This window comes from Apaloderma vittatum, unplaced genomic scaffold (assembly GCF_000703405.1).
Source record: "Apaloderma vittatum isolate BGI_N311 unplaced genomic scaffold, ASM70340v1 scaffold31548, whole genome shotgun sequence".
Lineage (NCBI taxonomy): Eukaryota > Metazoa > Chordata > Aves > Trogoniformes > Trogonidae > Apaloderma > Apaloderma vittatum.
In genome coordinates, this window is record NW_009732997.1 from 12,102 (window position 1) to 32,834 (window position 20,733).

General features: G+C 40.3%; 1 protein-coding gene across 1 annotated transcript; it reads left to right on the plus strand.

The window, feature by feature from the left end:
* The first annotated feature begins 6,171 nt into the window (after window positions 1-6,171).
* RALB (v-ral simian leukemia viral oncogene homolog B) lies at window positions 6,172-13,268 on the plus strand. The gene is made up of 4 exons (XM_009875718.1): window positions 6,172-6,316; window positions 7,283-7,491; window positions 10,287-10,464; window positions 12,583-13,268. Exons 1-4 carry the CDS (start codon window positions 6,203-6,205, stop codon window positions 12,700-12,702), a joined length of 621 nt encoding a protein of 206 aa, XP_009874020.1. The 5' UTR covers window positions 6,172-6,202; the 3' UTR covers window positions 12,703-13,268.
* The last annotated feature ends 7,465 nt before the right edge of the window (window positions 13,269-20,733 follow it).

Below are 20,733 nucleotides of genomic sequence, written 5' to 3' on the forward strand. Positions count from 1 at the left end.
TTTCTCCGGCAATATAAGTAGCTTTTCGGCTGCTGTAGTTCTGCTTCTTTGGCCTCAGTTGTACAAAGTGTTTTTCTTCTCTCACATCAGCACTGGCACTGAGGCATGTGGCCTCGCCAGTGTGACCCTGGGGCCCAGTCAGCCATGCTGAATGGATCTCCTGCAGCGGGAGATGGGACTGAAGAGCCAGGGCAGAGGGGACTGAGAGAGAGAGAGGATGGCAGTGGCTGCATTGAGTGATGTAAATGGGGGCTGTGAAATTGCTGCCCCAACCTGCTCTGCAAGGCATCTCAAGCTGAATGAATTTCTTGATCTGATTAAGCATGGCCCGAAAAAGTCTTATAACCTCATCGGAGAAGATTGAACCTCCCAACAGTAAATGAAGAAGGATACGAGGATATTCCAAGCAGAAATTTCTGCCACACACATCACAATCTCTGTTTAGCTTGAAAACCAGTAACTGGAGATGTGCCAAGAGGTAAGATATTAGCACAGCAAAAGAGGATAAATTAGCACTTTTATTTTTAGCCTGCATACCTTAAGATTTTCGGTGGCATTAAACATGCCACTTAATCTCAGATGAACTTTTTTAGTTGAATTATCAGTTGGAGCATTTACAGTCCATTGAAAGCTAATGAAATTCCAGAACTTTAATATTTTCTGTGTAACCTCAGAACAGCTGAAGAGCTCTTAGAGTTCATAGCTCAGTGAGATTGTTAATTAGTTTTGTGAATCAGGGAATTTCTGTGACTGCATTCTTTTGGGCATATCGCAGAACTATACACCTCAAAGCCTCTAATTCGTATTCTGATGAATGAGGATCACTAAAACACTTGCAAAAATTTCTTTTCTGTGCTTGCTTTTGACATCATATTTAGGTCTTTAATAGGTTGAATACCCAGATTTTCCTTTACAAGTAGGTATCTGAAGGATTTAACAAAGCTTCTCTGTCAAGCTATTGGGCTAAGGGTTTCGAGAATCCCGTTTTAAAATCCAAAGAATGACTGCTTTCAGTGGCAGGATAGCAATGAAATGTCCAAAGATATCAGCTGCATGGTGAAAAAACAAGGGCTGATCTCAGCAAATTTGAGCCTAGAGCTTTATTTCAATTTTAAATCTGAAACTGAATTGGAAGAACTAGAAGCAATTCCAGTTAGAGACTTTGGAGAATTTTTTTATTATAGTAACAGAATATTTACTGGAAAACAGGTAGACTCTTTCTTCCCCCTCCCCTTTTTTTTCCTTCTGTGTGTTCGTGTGGGCTGTAGCAAAATGGGTTCCTGTCTTGTGAAGTGACAAGTGCTTTTTCCTTTCTTTATGTGACTGTACAACTGTGGAGTCTTAATGCAGGTGAAGTAAAAAGGGATGTAAAACTAGAACCTCCTTTGAAAGACATGTAGTTATTCACTAATAGTCTCTGAATCTTGGCAGTAGGTAAACTAATCCTGTTTGTTAACAATGTTTTGAACAGTTTAACTGTTTAGGCTGTGGAGAGGGTGGAGAAATAACAAACTGATGCTTAAGTTTGGAGTTTATGAAGCTGTTTGTAAACAAATGCCTTGAAGTGCTCAGTTTTGAGGAACCAGCCAAGAATGACAACATTGTGCAGGTTTCTCTACACCAGGAGACCTTAGTTAACCTGGAGAAGTTAACACCTAGACAAGTAAGACAAGGGAAGGATGAAATAGGTTGGGGTTAAATTTCTTTTATTGAAGGAGACATGATTTGATTAGTTCTGTGGCTAAGTACAGATCCTCAGAAGTCTAAATCAAAACAGCTTTACAGAAACTACTGTTGCTTGATTTGTAGATCTTGCTGTGCTTCATGTGGCCATTCCGTCTGCTGGTGTGACCTTCATTTCTTCATCTGAAAAGCATCTTTCACTGGCAGCACAAAGCTCCTATTGTGCATATGGCTTTGTGTAACCTATTGTAAAAGAAATAGAGTTGCCAAGTCAATGGCTTAATCCTTATCTTTCAAAGCAGATGAAGCAGGTAATTGCTTCTAATTTGTTGAAGATGAAAGACTACATAAAAAAGCTTATGCTCTGACCTCACCTCTGTCTTTATTTCAAAGCAGGGTGAACTAACTAGAAATGTCCTCTCCCACACAAATTTTTTTGTGTGTGTCTTAGGACACCATACCAGGTTTAACACAATACCTTTAAACAAAGAGTAAAATGACAGCTTGAAGTTAAACAGATTGACTGACTCCCATTGACTGGATCACTTCTCTTCCTGTTGGAGGAGGGTAAATTTTGTTGTTGGGTACAGTTTGTTTTCCAGCGAGTAAACAGCACTATGGGAGAGGAGGGAATGCTTATCACAGAATCAAGTGACTTATATGTTCACTTACTCAGAGCAGACTTTTCAGCAGATACCTTAAGACTCCTGGCCTTAACTTTACGTTCCTTCAAACTGAAGGGAAGTGAATAATGCTTTAAAAGCAGCTGCAGTCATCACAACTTCTTCTAGACACTGCTGCATTTTCCAGAGGTAGTTGGATTTCTTAAAACTTCCTTTTCTGTAAGGAACAGATGAGTTAAAAGTCAGTGTCTTGACTGCCTCATGGGTACTTAATCTACAGAATGGGATGAAAATTCATCCTTGCCTGCTCTGAGGTGACTGAGGAGACAGCTTCCACTTGTTATGTTAATTTTTTTTTAATTTATTTTTTTTTTAGCCTCAAGGAACTGTTAGGTGTGATCTTTGAACCATGGTGTGCAAACTGTTTCCTGGGCTGCAAAGGTGAAATGCAAGTAAACAGTTGCCTCCACTGAATTCTCTTGTTGCTTTGTTAGAGTATTCCTATGAAAATTTCACTGTGCCCCTTTCTAAACTAGTGATGTGTTATTAGCCTGTTTAGAGAACACTGGTACTTTGCACTGATACTGCCTGTATGAATCCCGTGTCACACTGCTTCAGCCTCGCCTTGCTCTGTACTGCCTGGCTGTTCGGGGGCTGGAGGGGGCCATGTTCACTCTGTTTTCATCAAAGAGAAGTGTTGTGTCAAGCTTGTGGGATTTCACTGAAGGCACACAATGTAGGTGTTGTGAGCAGAATCCTGCATTCTCAGGGTTTATGTAGTGTTGATACTCTGAGAGATACAAGTGGCACTTGTGACAGCGCTGCAGGAAAGTACCTTGGCCATTAAAAGCTGGGCTAGCTTATAGATGCAATTAAACTGTAAATTTATATGCTATTTGATTAATATTATACTTTGGTGATAAGTCAGGTAATACCATAAGGCTGACCTTGCAGTTTCTGCTGGCCAGTGTTGAAAGGGGATGGAGAAGGAAGAATTTAAATATTCTTTCCGCTTATATCTGATAAATTGGTCAGTATTTTACAGAAAAGGCAGATATTCCTTTAATATGACCAAGTAAAGATGTATCTGTATTGACAGGAGAAATCAAGTTGCTACCTTCTCTCTTGGCTGTTAGTAAATAATCTTTTTATTGCAGTTGCATAGCACAGTGGACTTAGTGCTGCTACCTAATAAGTGGCCCTAAGTTTGTGTTGCCAGAAAAATGTTTAACTTGAAAGCTTTGTGTTAGATAACACAGCAGTAACAACTACTTTAAAATGCTTGCTAAAGAAATACTCCAAGGTTAAAACCAGTCATAATTATGCAGAAAAGTTGCAAAGTGTCACTTGGCTTCTCCAGAAAGCAGCTTATCTGCTACTTAAAGCCGGACTGCTCTTGAACTAGGAAAAAATGAATTCCTCTACATCTTATTAAGAATGAGCTATTTTATTACTGGAACACTTAAAATCCCCAAACTGTCTTACTCTGTAGTGCATCTGTAGCTCGTTTGCCTTTGGTGTCCGTGTCCAAGCAAGGTGAATTCTAGTTTATCTTGTGTAGAGTGTGTGGACCACAAGCAAAACAAGCCTTTCAGCAACAGGTTCTGGAGCTCAGGTGATAGCTGCTGTGTTTTCTCCCAGGTTTTCCACACCCTTCTGGCAGGGAGCTCAGTTCTGTCTCCTTCCCCCCTGCACTCTGGGGACTAAGAACTAAACATTAAACTTGCAGTCTTCCGGTTTGGAATCTCTGGGGTTGTTGCTGAATTCACTGTACCCAACACAAATGTGTGCTTGTACTGTACTGGGAGAGTCTCTGAGAAGTAGAAGTTGTCACATCCTGTTTCTGTACTAAGAGTGTCCTAGCTGAGGGAGCTGATGCATAGAAGATTACCAAAGGAAAATATCTGTCTTCATTTATCCATGTTTATGCCACAATGAACACTTAAAGATTATTAATTTGCATTACTGTACTAAATGTGTGTAGCAAACAGGTGTGAGTAAAATACTCTGCATGGAAAAATCCTACTGCTCAGATGTTTGAAAATGCTGTCCTGAGGGCACTTCTTGATTGTTGGCGTGTTGGTTCTTGTATGCAGTAGTCAATGATAACTTGATTTGTTGCTTTTCAGAACTTCAAGTCATGACAAGAGGGAAGAAAAATCTTCACCATCAGTGTATACTAGACTAGGTTACCCAAACTGGTCATGGAACTGTCAAGCTCAAAATGCAGGGCACACAAGGTAGTTTACTCCAAGCAGTCCATTTTAAGGGAGGTATTTGGACTGGACAACATCCAAAGGTCCTTTCCAGGCTAAATAACCCTATGCTGTGTTTGCAGGTTGAGAATAATTTAGTCCCTAGTTAACTAGCTGCCCTAAACAAAATTATTGCCAAACTTTTTCCAATATAATACTCTAACTTCTGTTAGTAAGCTTTGTATTTCCATCTAGTAGAACCTGATGGTGTGGTATGGCAGTTCCATTGTCTTTCTACAGTAATCATGCCCAGGCAAATTCAAGACTCCTGATAGGCCTGTTGCTTCTATGCTTGTGGAATGATGTGTGCCACTGTAAATCAAGGCTGGCATAGCTGCTTTCCATAGTGATGTTTTGTGAAAAGTTTGCTGTTCTCCTTAGAGCACTCTGCCAGGGTAGGGACAGCTGGGAGCCTTAGTTGTTGTGCTGTGAGAACAAGAGTGTTGCTGTCCTAGCATCTCCCTTATAGCCATCATGTGCCTGGAATACCCATGCTTGGGGTTTTGGTTTGTTGTGTTTTGTTGGGTTTTTGTTTTTGTTTTTTTCCCCCCCTATGTGGGAATCCTGACTGGTGACGTATCTTTTTGTAGCTGTGCTGCTCTTAAAGCTGGTGCTCTGTGCTCATCAGAGTGTGGCAGCTGATGCTTGTCTTCATCATAAGTACTGTGCACAGCTACTCTTAAAAAATAAAAAAAAAATAAAAAGGCAGTATTATTTTTAAGAAGTCTCCAGCACTTAATTACTCAGTTTGCATAGCACACAAAGAGGCTTGTTAACTAGTACTTGTTTATTGAAGCTTTCTCATATGGCTTTGCAACATCTGGAGAAGAATAGAAACTGAGAATTTCTTACAGTAAAGCAAGTGTGTGTTTGTAGTGGGTGTTTTTTGTTTTGTTGTTGTCTTTTGTTTTCAAAAAGCAAATTAGAGATTTGCAGTGTCAAAAGGCAGGAAGGGTATAAGATAAATGCTAATGCTGTATCATAAGACTTTCTGCTGGAAGCTTTTGCAACTTGTTCCTGCCAGAATTTACTGTGTATCTTTGCTTTTTTCTTAGCCTATTTAAAGAGGAGATCAAAAGTCATCTTTCTACCTGTTAGCAGATCTAAGGTATACCTCTGCTTCCAGGTTGAAAGTAAGTTGCATCAACATTAAAGAAATATTTTAGAAAGATGTAAAGCCTCATAACAAGAACAATGAAAACCACTTGATTTCATTCTGTTTGAGAAGTGTTTGGTGGTTGTTTCCTTTGAAAACTGCTCTAGATAGCAGTCATGTAGGATGGATTTATAAAAAAGAACAACTTGTTCAGCTAGCAGCTGTTTTGAGAAACCTTTGGCACTTTTAATAATGGTACAAATACAAATACAAATACAAATAATGTTGCAAATACAAGGTATTTGTTGTAATACCTTGTTCCTACTCATACTTTACACAGCAGTGACATGTTTTGCTTGCCCATGTATTCAAATGGCCCATGCTTCAGGCTTGCTGGGCAGGGTTTTAGTCTAGTCTTTCAGCATTAGTGAGATGCTTTACCTGAATGCTGCTGTGATGTTACCAATGTCGTGGATGATGACTGCGTTTCTTCTGTCTGCAGATCCAGTTGGTTGCCTGGCACTTCATCTGTGGCACGCAGGACAATGGCTGCCAGCAAGAGCAAGAACCAGAGTTCCTTGGCCCTCCATAAAGTAATTATGGTTGGCAGTGGAGGTGTGGGCAAATCTGCACTTACTCTTCAATTCATGTACGATGAGGTAAGTAGCTTTGATTCAGCTTCGCTAAAGTACCAGTGGGTTTAGCGTACTTTTTTTGTGGGACGAGGAAATAAATGTAAGTAGCAAAAGACCTGATGACCTAACTGCCAGGAGAATGTAGGAATCTTGGAAAGGTGCTCTCTGGAAACATTTTTGGCTAAGAGTGACAGAATTGATGCTTATTAGTGAAAGAACAGTCTTTGAAAGACAATACGTAATGTGCATCTGCTTTTCTGAGTGTACAGTGGCTGTTACCCATTGGCATTGAACTTTCTGTTGCCATTTCTGTTTAGGTAGGTTAAGGCTGAGGTCAGAAGTAAGTATTTGAGCTCATTCCAAGCCAGATGATGAAGTAGTCATATTTATAGCATGAATTCTTCTGTACTGGTATACAGGAAGCTAAGTCAGACAGTCCAGACTAGTGTGTGAATGATCCTATAGTTCAGAAGTTGGTATTTATCTATAGGCTGTCCACACATCCTATAGCAATGTGAATATCTGAACTGATGACGCTGTCATTAATGAAAGCCAGCCAGCCTAACTAGGCTCGTGGCACAGCCTTTTGTACTTCAAGTCTGAGCAGAGGGAGGTTGAAAGTTCAAGATACTTGTACCTGAAGTACACTTGAATGCTTTGCCTTGAAATGGGAGATCTGGATAATGCCACCAGGTTGCTAGAAGATTATACTGTATGTATGTTGCTTAATTTGTGCTGAAATTGCTGAACAGTGTTTCATATAACAAGACAGTTTCTCTCAATTAGGCAGACTGGCTCTTTGATGTATTAAGTGCTTAAATAATTTGCTTTTTATAGCAAAACTAAAGAAAAGTGGTGGAACTTAGTAGCTATCTGAATTATGAGAAGGTTTTCAGGAGTTCAAATGTCACTGAAGTGGAAGAGAATGGATATGGACAAATACTGAGACCCTTTGACAGTAGTCCTGAACACTAATTCCTCTATCTTCAGTTTGTAGAAGACTATGAACCTACCAAGGCTGACAGCTACAGAAAGAAAGTAGTTCTGGATGGTGAAGAAGTTCAGATAGACATTCTGGACACAGCAGGACAGGAGGATTATGCAGCTATCAGAGATAACTATTTCCGCAGTGGGGAAGGGTTTCTTCTGGTCTTCTCAATAACAGAGCATGAATCCTTCACAGCAACAGCAGAATTTCGGTAAGTAGTTTCTCTCCCAGGCAGAGTGAAATACCTGGTTCCTATGTTGGTCTCACAAGTCTTCTTAAAACCTACAGCTCTTTTTTCTTTGACTGTTACCATTTGGTCAATGAAAATGCTAACCCAACTGTTTTGCTCTCAGTAACTGGTAGCTTAAACCATGATATTCAGCTTCTGGCTCTGGTTGACTGCATGTCTGCAACTTATGAGTACGTGACGCCAGCAGCAACTTCAGGCAAATAACAGATTCTTGGATTTGTAAAACATGCATATTCAAGCCAATTTTCAGTCTTTGTGGATGTGAAGTTTAATTATCTTCGAGCAGTACTTCTGGAATTAAGTCTGCCTTTTGGCCAGGTTTCAGACACTCTATTGCTTGCTGCTAGAAGCAGGTGCTCTAAGGAAAGGAAGGATTAGTCTCCACTCTCAGGTGTGGATTGGTGCCAAACAAGGGTTGGCAGCCAAGCAGTACTATTGTAGGCAGGCGTATTCCTAGAGAGACACACAGTAGTAGTAAATGCTTCCATTTTTGTTCTTGGGATTAGCAGTTCTGGTGTAAAAATCAGCACCAGACTGAGCACAGAAACCACTTGTGTAGCATAAAAGAAAAAACGAGGGATTTAAACCGTTGTTCTGGGCTCAGAACTCATATAGTCAGGTTCTTGAGGGCAAATGTTCTGACTCTTCCTTGATAATAGCTGTTGCCTGAGTGCAGAAGGTAATCCAGAGGTTCCTTAGGACAACTGTACAATTTCAGGTAAGACTTGACAAAACACGGGGCAAGTATTAAGAGTTCCTTATGTTTGCCAGAATGAAAGCTCTTTATCGGTCTGGCTTATGTTCACTTTGCTTCAGGGGTACAAGCCTAACAGGTACTAACTGTTAATGCTAAATGCTAGTGCTCAGGTAGACACCTATTTCTAAGCTTTTCTTAAAGCTATGGCAAATTCCTCTCACACTCTAGGAATTTGGTCCCAGTTTTCAGTATGTTCCTACAGTAGTAGGCAACTATATAGTCTTTTAAGAGGTATAAAAATATTGTTCTTTTGTCCCATAATGCCTCTGTAACTTTGTTAGAATTCAGAAGGCTGACAGTTGTGGGACACACAAGCAGAGCTCTTCTGCTCAGTTTGCTCTAACTCGAGCGCTAAGAGGACCTGAACAGTTAAACTGTTGTAGGACTGCAAAACTGAGTGCTTGGACTGTTTGTATTGTAAGGTGGAGGAAAATGTCTGATATCGTTCAAAAAACAAAGCAAATTAGACACTTGGAAGTACCTAGCCTGAGTTTTGGCTTGTGTGCTTAAGTGAAATATGAGGTTAAACTCAAGGCTTAAGGCTTTAGATGAAAAGGACTAGAAGTGTTTATAGTGGCAGTTTGTGAGGTTTGAGGATTTTGGTTTTTTTTTTGTCAGACTCCTGTAACTAGGTTAACTGTGTGTTGGTTCAAGATTCCAGCACAACAAAACAATGAAAAACCAATGCTAGTCTTGAAGATGAGCAAGAAGGACCTAAAAGCTTTGAGATTCGAGAATCTCCTGGGTTTTAATGTTTCAGAAGTAAATCAAAGTGAAATTAGTTAAATGGACTGTTTAGTTAGGCTAGCATGCAAGAACCAGCTCCTTGGAAAACTCTTCTCCAGGAAGGAGTTGAGGAGTGGGTGGTGTGAATCACCAGCATTGTGGGCTAAGCTGCAGATTGGTGTCACCAATCCTCTAACTTCCATAATTCTTAAACTATGGAAAAGTTTAATACTGAATGAACTATGGGCTTATCTCTAAACCCTAGCTCTCCTGCTGAAGCTGTGCTTTCAGGGGTTGCTTGCACTGCCTCTGTAATCTGAAAATGTGTGAAGGTGCAGTTGAATGCAGCAGCAGATTGTCTGCTTCAGTGTTAACACTATTTTAGAGACTACGTTCATTTACTTTGTGGATGGAAAGTGCAAGCATCTAAAGTAGTGTGGTAACTCAGTGGGATGAGGGGGTGTAGCACCATGCTTATGCCTGGTTTGGCTCTTGTTCATAACAAAATCAAGCAATCTAAAAATAACTGTAGACTGGTATAGTTCTTCCAGCATTGTAGATGGACAGCAGCATGTGTCAGTCTGGTTTGAACTTGTGTTTTACTCCAGTAATAGCACAGAGTTTGAGACTGATAGGCAGCCATCGTTCTGTCTCCTTGAAGGCTGATAGATCCTTTTAGAATGGCCAAGAATAGCTGGGTTAATGCTGATGGTACAAGTATTTTCGTGGAGTCTTTGAAAGAGGAAGGATGCTAGCATTTCAGTTCAGCACTACTTAGGGCTCTCTCATTTGTGTAAAGTTTAGGTAGCCATTAAAAATGCTGTTCCCAACCTACCACCTTGGCAAAGCCTCGATGTTGCCCAGACTTATAGAGGTGAGATGTAGACTGGAAATTGAAAATGGTGCCTGAATGTGAAGGTGAAACTTGGCAAACTTGTGCTCTTTCCTCGTTCAGATGTGAGCTTCTGTTGTGAGTTGAGTTGCTCTTCTGCCATACAGTTGTTTGGATTTTTTGTTTGTTTGTTTTTATTAGAGCTTGGTTAATAAACATACTGACTAAATGGTAAAACTGTATTCTTGAAAATGTGAGGCTTTTATTAGTGTAAAGCCCATGACATGAGTATGTTCAACTTGGAAGAGTGTGTTCAGCTGTCGTGAAGTGTACTGTAACAAGCACTAATAATCTGCAGACCACTTGATCCACTCCTAAGGGTGGGGGTTTTGTTGCTACTATTAACACAGATATTTTTATTTTGAATATCTGATGCATTAGGGAACAGATTCTGCGTGTGAAGGCTGAAGAGGATAAAATCCCTTTACTGGTAGTGGGAAACAAATCTGACTTGGAAGAGCGCAGACAAGTGCCTGTAGAAGAGGCCAGAAGTAAAGCAGAGGAGTGGGGTGTGCAGTACGTAGAAACCTCTGCCAAAACTAGAGCGAATGTAGATAAGGTAAGGCAAATGACATCTGCTCAGTTAGATTGTTACTACTTGCTTAGTAGCTGAGGGACTAATTCTTTGCTCCTGCTGGGACAAAAGCAAATCCACAGTTGAGCTTCTGAAAGCCCAGATTATAAAAAATGAGTGAACTTACTGTGAAGTCTACACTGAAGCAAATACCTAGCTTAGTGGAGCCAGAGACCTGGTACAAGTTAATGCTATGGTCTTGTTTTAACTATTTATACCTGAACCAATAGCTTTCTAATAATACCTTGAGTAAATGGGTTTAAACATTCCCTGAAGTATGTTGTTTTGTTTATAGGCTGTGTTCTGTTGTTATAACAGCAATAAATAGCAAGCTATAGACACTTAGGAATTGTGGCCCCAATCCTACAAAGCTACATATGGTGTGGCTAATCTTAGAACATTTCATTCTTGTTTTTTGCCAATGCTACTCTGAATTGTGAGAAGAACTCTTCTTCCTATGTCTGTCCTGTTTTGGCTTGGCCGTGCGGGTCTAGGACAGGCATTCTCAGCATATTTCTGCTGCTGGCTTCACCACAGTGGTGGTGGCGGGTTATGCTGGAAGAGAGATGAACTATGACTCTGGAGCGTTTGCCCAATAATAGAGAAAAATCAGTTTCAGCACTACATTCTGTGTGGTGAGGTTTCTTGAAGAAGCAGGTACCTTCTTTACTTCATCAGTCCATAGAGGATGATCTCATATAACTGTTAGACCCCCCTAAGGACTCCAAAGTTGTGGCTTGGTAATTTGCTTTTGTTTAAAGATAACAAATTGTACAAAATTTCTTTTGGAAAAAGAACATTTTTCAGCTAGCTGTATTCTTAAGTTCTTCTAAACATCTTCCTGTTCTTGTGGTCTTTACTAGTTTACTAATGAAAATGCTGTTGATGCCAAAGGCACCTAGTAGGAACTCTTTCATTATTGATTAAAACAGTGTGTGTGAAACTCTGTTATTAGACCTTTTGATAATAAAGCATAACTTAAATTTGATAAAGAACCATTTCTGACTTATGGAATGTTACTAGAAAGTCACTGTCAGATGCATAACCTGGGTGATGTGGTAAGACATGAATACCTAAGCTTGCTTTTTACCTATGAGCTGTTTCATGTGACTAGCAAATGCCTAGCCTGTTTTTCACTTAGACTAGACTTCTGATCGCTTGGGGTTATCAAGAGCAATGTAGCTGTGTGTCTGAAGTGGAATAGCATGGTGTTCAGACCTGATGTCATACGTCTTCTGTAGCTGGCTTGTGACGTACTGGTTATCCTCTATATAAGCACTTTTGTGTATGTTATTGGCCGTTGTGATGATTGTACATTGACACCACAGCAGAATTTTTAAAAGCACCTTGATTAGAGGGTTTTGAATGATTATCTGTTATATTTCTGATCAGTAGTATGGTCTGCCCAAGTACCAGACTTGTGTAATTCTCTGTGGAAAAAAAAAAAAGCTTATCTCTACTGAGCAACACTAAGCTCTTGTTCTGTAATTCTAAAAATAATTTTCCCCAATTACTCTCTGCAGTAAAACAACTGTTAAGTGGTGTGTACCTAGACATCAGGTTTACAGAGGTGAAATTGCTAGAATTCTGAAAAAAAAAATTAAAAATCCAGAGTAATGACTGTCTCTGAATATTTCCTATACTTAAAAAATTTTTTTTGTGCCTGACACTGTCACTTAAATGCTGCAGCGTTTTAATTATAGAACAGGCAGAACACCACTGAGCAGAATGTGCTTGTAACTACATAGAAAGGACTGGACTAAGTGCTTTGCATAGTTAATAAGAGTGATTTGCCTGGAAATGTTTGCTAGGCACAGACAACTATTATCATGAACTCTGAATGCTACTTTTGTGCAAGACTGATATTCAGTAAAAAGCTCTTAATACAGGGCTGTTGAATGATTTGATAGCAAGGTAAAATTATGGTACTTGCTACTGCTTGACATGCTACATAATTCTGATGTTTGTCACTAGGATCCATGTCTAGACTCACTTCTGGGTTGGGTACAATGTAGTGCTACATCTTTGTTTCTGAATAGAGTAGTTTTTATGCGCTTTCTGGTGGCAGATCTTGTTTAATCTTTCTTTATTTTTCATTCCTAGGTATTCTTTGATTTAATGAGAGAAATCAGAGCAAAGAAAATGTCAGAAAACAAAGACAAGAATGGCAAGAAAAGTGGCAAGAACAAGAAAAGCTTTAAAGAAAGATGTTGCTTACTGTGATGCTTGGAAACTGTAAATATCTATCTACAGGTGGCATGGATAAGATACCACTAAGGATATAGGGCTGGATTCATGAAAGGAAGTCTGTATTGACTCCCTTATCTTTTGCTTTGCATATCACACCTTCAAAATGTGAAAACAGAACTTTAAAACAATGTCTAGTAGCCAACAAAACCTATGCCTACTTAAACTGAAATGGACTCTGTCTTCCCAGTGTCTTTCAAAACTAGAAACAGTTTCAGAACTACAATCCTTCTGCTTGGTTATACAAAGTACTTCCATATTAACTTCCTAGTTTACTCTAATGTTTCTCTGAATATGTTTCTCTTGAACCTCTACTGGCCTTAACAAGCACAGCTGTTCAGGTTCAAACTTTCCCCACCACACTGTTGCTGCCCTCCTTGATGTTGCAAACTACAGAATAGCTAGATGACATCTGGTAAAGGGTTTGAGTCTCCATGTTCCGTTAGTTGTCACTGGTATTTCTTACACTGAAATCTGCTGGCTTCCTCCCCACCCTCCATGTAAGAAATAGCAACTGACACTTGAGAGTCAACTCAAAACAACTTTCTTCCATGTTTAGTCAATACAGTGTTCATGAATCAAGCATATGGACTCAATTCACACTTATTTAGGCAATGCAAAAATTCATATTTAAATACTGGCTAGATGCATTCCCCGCTGGTCTGTCTTCTCATCCTTAAATTAGTGGCATAGGGTGAGAAAATGACTGTAAGCCTTTCTTCAAAGGAAATATTGTCACCATCTCCTTGAAATGTTGTCTTGGGTTTCTTCCATGTATTGTGGCTAGATTCAGTTACACTCACTCTACATCTCATCCTTCCGTTCCTTGGTACTGAAATAGTGAAAATCAAAGCGTTGACTTCATCAGTTTTGTTTATATTGGAACACTTGTGATCATGTTGAAAAGTCTCATCTTGCTGAAGATGAAAACTTTGAGTAATGGTGGGTCACATCACACAATCATGACCTGGAATAGGTGAGGCATACGTGCTACCTCTCAGTGATTAGCTGGCTAGTGAGTTGTATGGTGTCAAAAAACAAATGAAGTTAAGCAGTTGCCACATCTGTTACTCACTGTTAATATGTACTGTTTCTGATGCACAGCAACCTAGCACATGGGGAAGCACATTGAGTTTTGCTGTCAGTCATGCAATGGTGGTCACGTAATGATCAATAAAAAGCAGCCTAGAAATGGTAAAGTCTGTACTTAGCAGGTCCTCTTGTCAGCTGACGGAACTGATCTTTGCAGTCTAAGTGCAGTTGCCAAAAAAAAAAACCCACCCCACAACTTCTCTTACTGTTGTGGAAAGTAACTGTCTCTTCTGACAGTGGCATCTCAAAGAATTATGGCTGCCTTCTGTTTTGAAGGGGTATAGAGACTTCAAGTAGTGACTGTACCTTGCTTGTTAACTGCATGCTTAAAGTGACTTGGTGAAAGGAATATGCTGTGTGGGTCAATGAAGCACACTGCAGCACTAAATTAACAAGTAGTGTTTCTTCTTGAGGTGAAGGAGTAACAAATACCACGCAGTACTTAGTATTGTAATTTGAGGTAAAACATTTCTAACATGTACTAGATTGCTCTTGTGCATTCTGCCTCTGAACTCTGGAGAAAAAAAAGATGTGTTTGATATCGGAACCTCTGTTGGCCTGAGGTTTCACAGGGACTTATCATAAATTCGTTGTCTTCCATAACTAGTTCGACTTGTCAGGCAACTCATTGGATTGGGGAAACTGTACTAAATAAAAGGTGCTGTAATCTTCATTCTTGTCAAGTTAAATTCCTTTGTTAATGTTGTCTGGTATGCACAGAAAGAATGGTTAACCAATTATGGAAATACTTCTCTTTGAACTGTGTAATTAATTGGTATTATAAAGCCAACTTGATAATACAATTTTAGAAGCAGAGGCTGGGATCCTGCTGGCTTGCAGAATTTGTCACTTGAGCTGTATCACTTATGTCTAAAGCCTAAGCACCTAATGGGACACTTGGAGATGTAATGCTTTAAACAAAGTTTCCTCTTGAACTTCAATGGATAAAGTCCATTTTGAGTGCATATTGTGCATACAGCAGGTGAATGTCTGTTTCTAGAGGAAAGCAACTCACTTAGGTCTCAACTAAAAGCAAACCTAAAGGTCAAGTCCTTAATTAACCTTAAGGATCAAAACCTGTTGAGTTCACATTACAAGCTTATCTAGGTCAAGCCCCTGTGAGGCAGATTGTAAAATGTTTCTAACAAAACTGAGTAAGCTTTCCTTGCTGTATGATAATGAACTTGGCAAAGCTCACAATGAGCGGCTCAGCTGCATTGGCTCAAGAGACTTGCATTCCTTGACTTTTTGATCTCCTTAGTCTTAAAGTACCTGACAGTATTTGAAAGGGCAGATGAATTTTTACTCAGAACAGTGAGTCTCCCACTGGTATTCTTACAGTCTATGTGCTGTTCTCTTCCAGGTTTTTTTGTTTGGATTTTTTTTTTTGCTGTTTTTTGAGGGTTTGTTTGTTTTTCTTTTTTTTAAAGCTCCAAAACTGAGGTGGACTTACTTGGAAGAAGGTGCTTGCTGCTTCATGGCTTAGTATTGCATCTCTTCGGTGTTCTGTGCTTGTCACCTTTACCAGAAAGGCTAGTCCTGAAGACTAAATACAGCAGGCTTTTCAGTATTCCTCTTCTGTACTTATGACAAATTTCAGTTTAACTTTCCAGTTAGAGCTGAAGACATGATAAACAAGGCAGCTAGCTTGGCTACGTAATAGTAGGCAACAAGCATTCTGACTTCTACCATGAATGCAATAAAACTGCTCCCCTGGACTGGAATCCTGTTGTCTCCACCTCATATGGTGGAAATGCCTGAAAGTGTGCCCTTCTAAATAGGGGTGTTACGACTGGAGAGTCCTTAAATGACTTCCAGCTGTACTTCAGTGGACATCAATGGACATCAACATCAGGTGAGTTTACTAGAGTGAATAGAAAAATGGCACAGAGAAATGCTTCCTTTGGACTTGAGGGCTTCCTGTGAGCAAACTACGGGAAACTTTGGCTTCCGATCTAAATGAGCACGTGCAGACCAGGTACATCAAATGAGGAGGACTTTGTCAAGAGGGGAGGGGATGTGTGTGGCTGTCTGCAAGCCATGATGTGTAGCTGAGGCAGCTGAAGGCTATGTTAAAGTTGATATATTCTAGCAGCCTTTGCATGGTAGGTAATTAAAGACCAAGACTCCTCTTTGTCAGTATAATGTACTCTTATTAAATCTTTCTGGAGCATGGCTGTAGGCAGGTAACTGGATATTTGAAGCTGGAGGTCATGTAAGACTTGACTCTGCACTTGCACTTAGGCATTCAAATACTGTTCTTGCATAATGGCTTAACAAAGTCAGGGAGCTGTTTTCTGCTATATGCAATCTTCCGTATGTGGCTTAGCTGTGGGTATTCAAGTGCTCCAGTCTTTTCTTCTGGTTTGGGCAAGCTTCTATGAGACAGACTCCCATAGTAAATGGGACCAAGTCATATGAAACAAGTGGGTGAAGTTCCAGGAGTGCAAAGCAGATCTGACTCCTCTTTTTTTCAGGAGAGGATCCCTCCGGATGAGAGTACAGATGCACAAAGTGCTTCTTCAATGGCTTGTGCCGTATGTGTTCAGTACAGACTAATACGCCTTTACTGTCTGTAATTTCTAGGTGAATGCTTGCCTTGATGAAGAGAAATGTGTATGCATACAATTACTGGGCATTAAACTTCAGTAAGATGTTAATAGCCACTTGAAGTTGCAGTTGAATTTTATCTGGGTAATACAATGCTTAGGAACACTTTATGTCTAAGGCACAAATCTACAATCTTGAGTGTAGTGAAAGGTGAGGGGAAATGCATGTAACTAAATGATCATGAGGATTTTTTTTTTAAAGCTTTCTGAAGTATTAACCTAGTACTTGGGGCTGACAGGTCTATCAATTCTTGCTTAAAAAAGAGGATACTGTTTATCAATTCAACTCAGAGCTTATGTAGACAGAAGCTTTCTTTAATTGCTATAAGCATATGTTGCAATGTTCACCTCCTGTTGACTTTATAGTTGGGAGAAGGAGGGAAGAGGAACAAAAAAGCTATGATTTTCACTGTGATCTCCACACTTCATGGGAATGGCAGGTGTTCCTCTTGGGAAGGGAAGGTGTTATCTCTAACACCAAGAAAGAGGTTTAGAGTAGAGGAAGTGATTGTGATTGCAAGATTTAATAAAACTGCCTCTAAACTATGTATGTTATACTATACAATGTAAATTCCTTTTTTTTTCTTACATAGCTTCAGAGCTTTGTCTCTAACTTGCACAAACATTTTTAATGTCTATAAAACTGGTCACTTTTCATTATGCTAATACAATGGATTTGTATTACTATTGATAATAAAAAAACAGGCATAATATTTGTTTGTTATTGATTTTTACAGCATTCTAAAAGCATGTCTTAATCCCAAAATTCTTGAACCAGGCAACTGCTGACTTTCAGTGTCTAGAACCAACCTTTGTATCAGAGCTGTAACATGATTATACTACAGACTGTGGGAAGGGAGGGAAGAGGTGACTGAGGACCCCATCATCAGTTCTCTAGAAATGTTCTGCAGGTGTTTCAGGACTGAACTGATACGGTAGTTTGATTCATCCGTAGTTAATTTCATAGTTAATTTTCCACAGCCTAATTGGATCAGGCAGCTTCCATCAACTGTGTAAGTCACGGTTGCTTTCTTCAGTCAGTCTTGTGGCTCAGATAGCAGAATAAGCAACATTGTGTGGAAATACTGATCCTTGGTCTTCCGAGTGTGCCAGACTCCCTTCTCTGTGTTGGTTTGCCATGAACAAACTGCAGCAGAGAAGCGGGGATGCCTGAGGCAGGATGGCTCAGGATAGACTCACTGCACTGTTACGCCACTTAATTTGGAGTGGCATAGAAACGGGATTCACGGTAAACTGGGTGCAGATTCTGCTGCTGCTGCTGTACAAGTGGAAGCGGAACATCCCCTAGCCTTCTGGCCAAGAATTGCAGCAACTCACATATACCTGTTTATGTAGTGCTTACCTGGTGTTTGCCCTGTGTTTGATTGCCATGGTGGCTTACATGGATCTTTCCAATGAAGTAATTTTGTTTAAAATGTACTGCAGCAGAGAAAGAGTAGCATGGAAAGGGTTGTGTAGGAGGCAGGAGAGGGTTCTGAGCACAGCCGTGTTACATAGCTCTACCCAAAGCCCAGAATGGTACCTTTTTCCCCGAGATGTTCTGTGGATGCTTATGAGGAAGTTGCAGCAGGATGAAACCGGAGGATAATTGCACGAAGATAGCTTCGTGCTTGCCTGTGTTCTACCCCAACCAGAACACTTAACTAGTGTGGTTCTGTGTGCTAAAGGCCCCGAGAATTGCTGCGATGGTACAGGCACCTCTACCTGAGAACTGTTGGCTCCATCTGGTGGCTGTAAGAGTTTCCAAGCTCTACCATGGAGAGGGGCTGTTCTGCACGCTCGGATGAGCATGAGAGTAGCTGCTGTTAATCTGCTATCTGAACTACATCCATGCTAACGAGATCCTTCTGTTGTTGCTCTGCCATCTGATTCTCTCATGCAGTAGAAGACCTTGTTCTAAAGTGAAATTTTCCTTTTGCATGCAAATACTAATGTTAATTTTTACTTAAACATTCTAGTGTGCAGAACACCCAATTTCTCATGAGAATAGTGGCTTTACGATTTCTATGGCATCAAACCAGTTTGTGTTACCAATTGTAAGTTTGTTCTGCTCACTGAGTAGTGATTTGCATACTGGAAAGAATACTTATTGTTCCATGGGACTGTGCAGTACTTTACAAAATGTTTTGTTTCTAAGGGGGACTAAAGATGCTGGGCTTTCTTTGAAATACAAAGCCTTAATGGTGGGGGAAGAAAGACTATCCTATTTAACTTTTTTTTCCTATGCCCATTACTCTCTCCTCCTCCCAAACAACTTAGTGCCTGTTGTGGGAGTAGGATCTATTAGGGAAATACCAGTAGATGGTCTGTTAAGCCTCATAACTCCGAAGAAGGTTGAAGTAAAATGCTGAGGTGAGACTGGGACCATATGCTCTGCACTTGCTTTCCTGATAAAGTTGATTAATCTCCAGAGTTTACAGTAAGTTCCCTTCAATGAGCTTTGTTACTTGGCTTTGAGGCAGAATCATGTTTTTGATATAATCAGAGTTTATAGAGTTTGTTTTTAAAGTTTTGCATTTAGGGTATCGGAGGCTTTATGCATGTTGGCTTCATAGACCAAATACCAGAATTCAAGGACAAACTTGTGCATACATGTAGTATTGAGAGACAAGGAAAGTTACTCCCTACTGTTTAATAGTGCTCTGTTTTTGTTTTAAAAGGCAAACACATACAACAAACTGAACTTGCTGTTTGGATGAGTGTTTCTCAACCTGTGGTCGGTAACATGATTACCCTCCCCACAAAATGATGGCATTACACTGCTATATGTGTAAACAGGGAAAACAAATGTGGAATGGGGGAAGGAGTAATTATCTAAAAAAATAGCCAAATTCTTTCTTGCTTTTAAATGAAAACCGTCATGGCAACATAGCCTGCAGTTTTGCTGCTCAAAGTTTGTCTGGCTCTTCAGTTTTTGAAAGGCTGATGAGAACCTAAGAGATGGCTCTGGTCAGATACAGACCTCACTGACAGAAGTATCCTTGCCCAGAATGACAGGATTCAGAAATTAGAAGTTAAAACTTTGATTTCTGCTTGGAACACGTTGCTATGAAAACCAAAACCTACTAGGTTGCTGAACAACCTGCCTGCAGGGTGGACTAGCTGTTAGCTTTTAAATATGACTATTCTTCTACTTAGTGCCCTGGTCATGGGTGTGGAAGAACCTCTTTCACTCTGGGGCTTCCATTTTTATTTCTTTTTAGGTCTACTTGGCTGTTTGTCTTTACCCTTTGAGTTTCAAATATTCCTAGTTCTACTTGAGTTCAGACAGCTTAACTAAACAGGAGTCCTTCTTTCCTTTCACTCCTGGTGACTGTACTCTAATTAGGTGCTGGGCAGTGCTGCTGGATGACAGGCACTCGCGTCCCCAGCTACAGTCAGCTGCCCCTTTCCAGCTCTGAAGACTGCAGGACAACAGAGTGAATCAGACTACGAGAACAACAACTACCCATAGAAGGATTATGAGCACTACATGAGCTGGGCAGTTCAGACTTTACTAATGAAAGCTGCTTCCTACCTGGGGAACAGCAGTACAGTGTGTGACTCACCTATTCCTGCAGCCAGGTTAGAACTTTCTTATGTGGTACCTCGAGTAAATCCATCTGAGCGGTGATGGTAGTGGAGCAGAGGGTAACATCATGCCTGTTTGAGTTGTTTTGCGTTTTTTTGGGTTGTTTTTTTTTTCCCCCTTCCCCTCCCTGAACAGTATGGAGGGAGGAGGGCAGGCAGAGCTGCTCCTGCGTGGGAATAAAGGCCACATTTGCAGCTTTGCCTCAGGAACTTGAAAACCATAAGTCAGGCCTCCAAAACTACATTTGGTTTAGAAATAATGAGATGCTTTAGAAAATGAACTTGGAGTTCTCTTTCACAGTCTTTTTGTTTCCAAGCCTTTTGAGTACACTTGCTTTATGTTTGCAAGCTTTCTTTCTTCAACAGTGATGGTAGAAGTATTTTTTTCAATGAAAACAAAGATGTTCTTACACTTGCTGATTCCAGCACCTGGGGCATAAATTTTAAAATACTGTGGCATTTGGAGAGGAGTGGAGGCAGGACACACAAAACACTCAACTTTAAGCCCTGTTTCCGCTGGGTGACCATCCTCCGCAGTAGGAATTTGAAGGATTGCAAAAGCTGAAGCATAAGGACCCCCTGTTGGTGGTCCCAGTGTCTGTCTTGGCAGCTTGCCAGGAGCCCAAGGGATGCACTTAATTTTCTTTATTCATTAGCATATTTTTAATCAAATCCATCAAACCACAATGTTTCCACATGTCTCTCCCATGGCAGA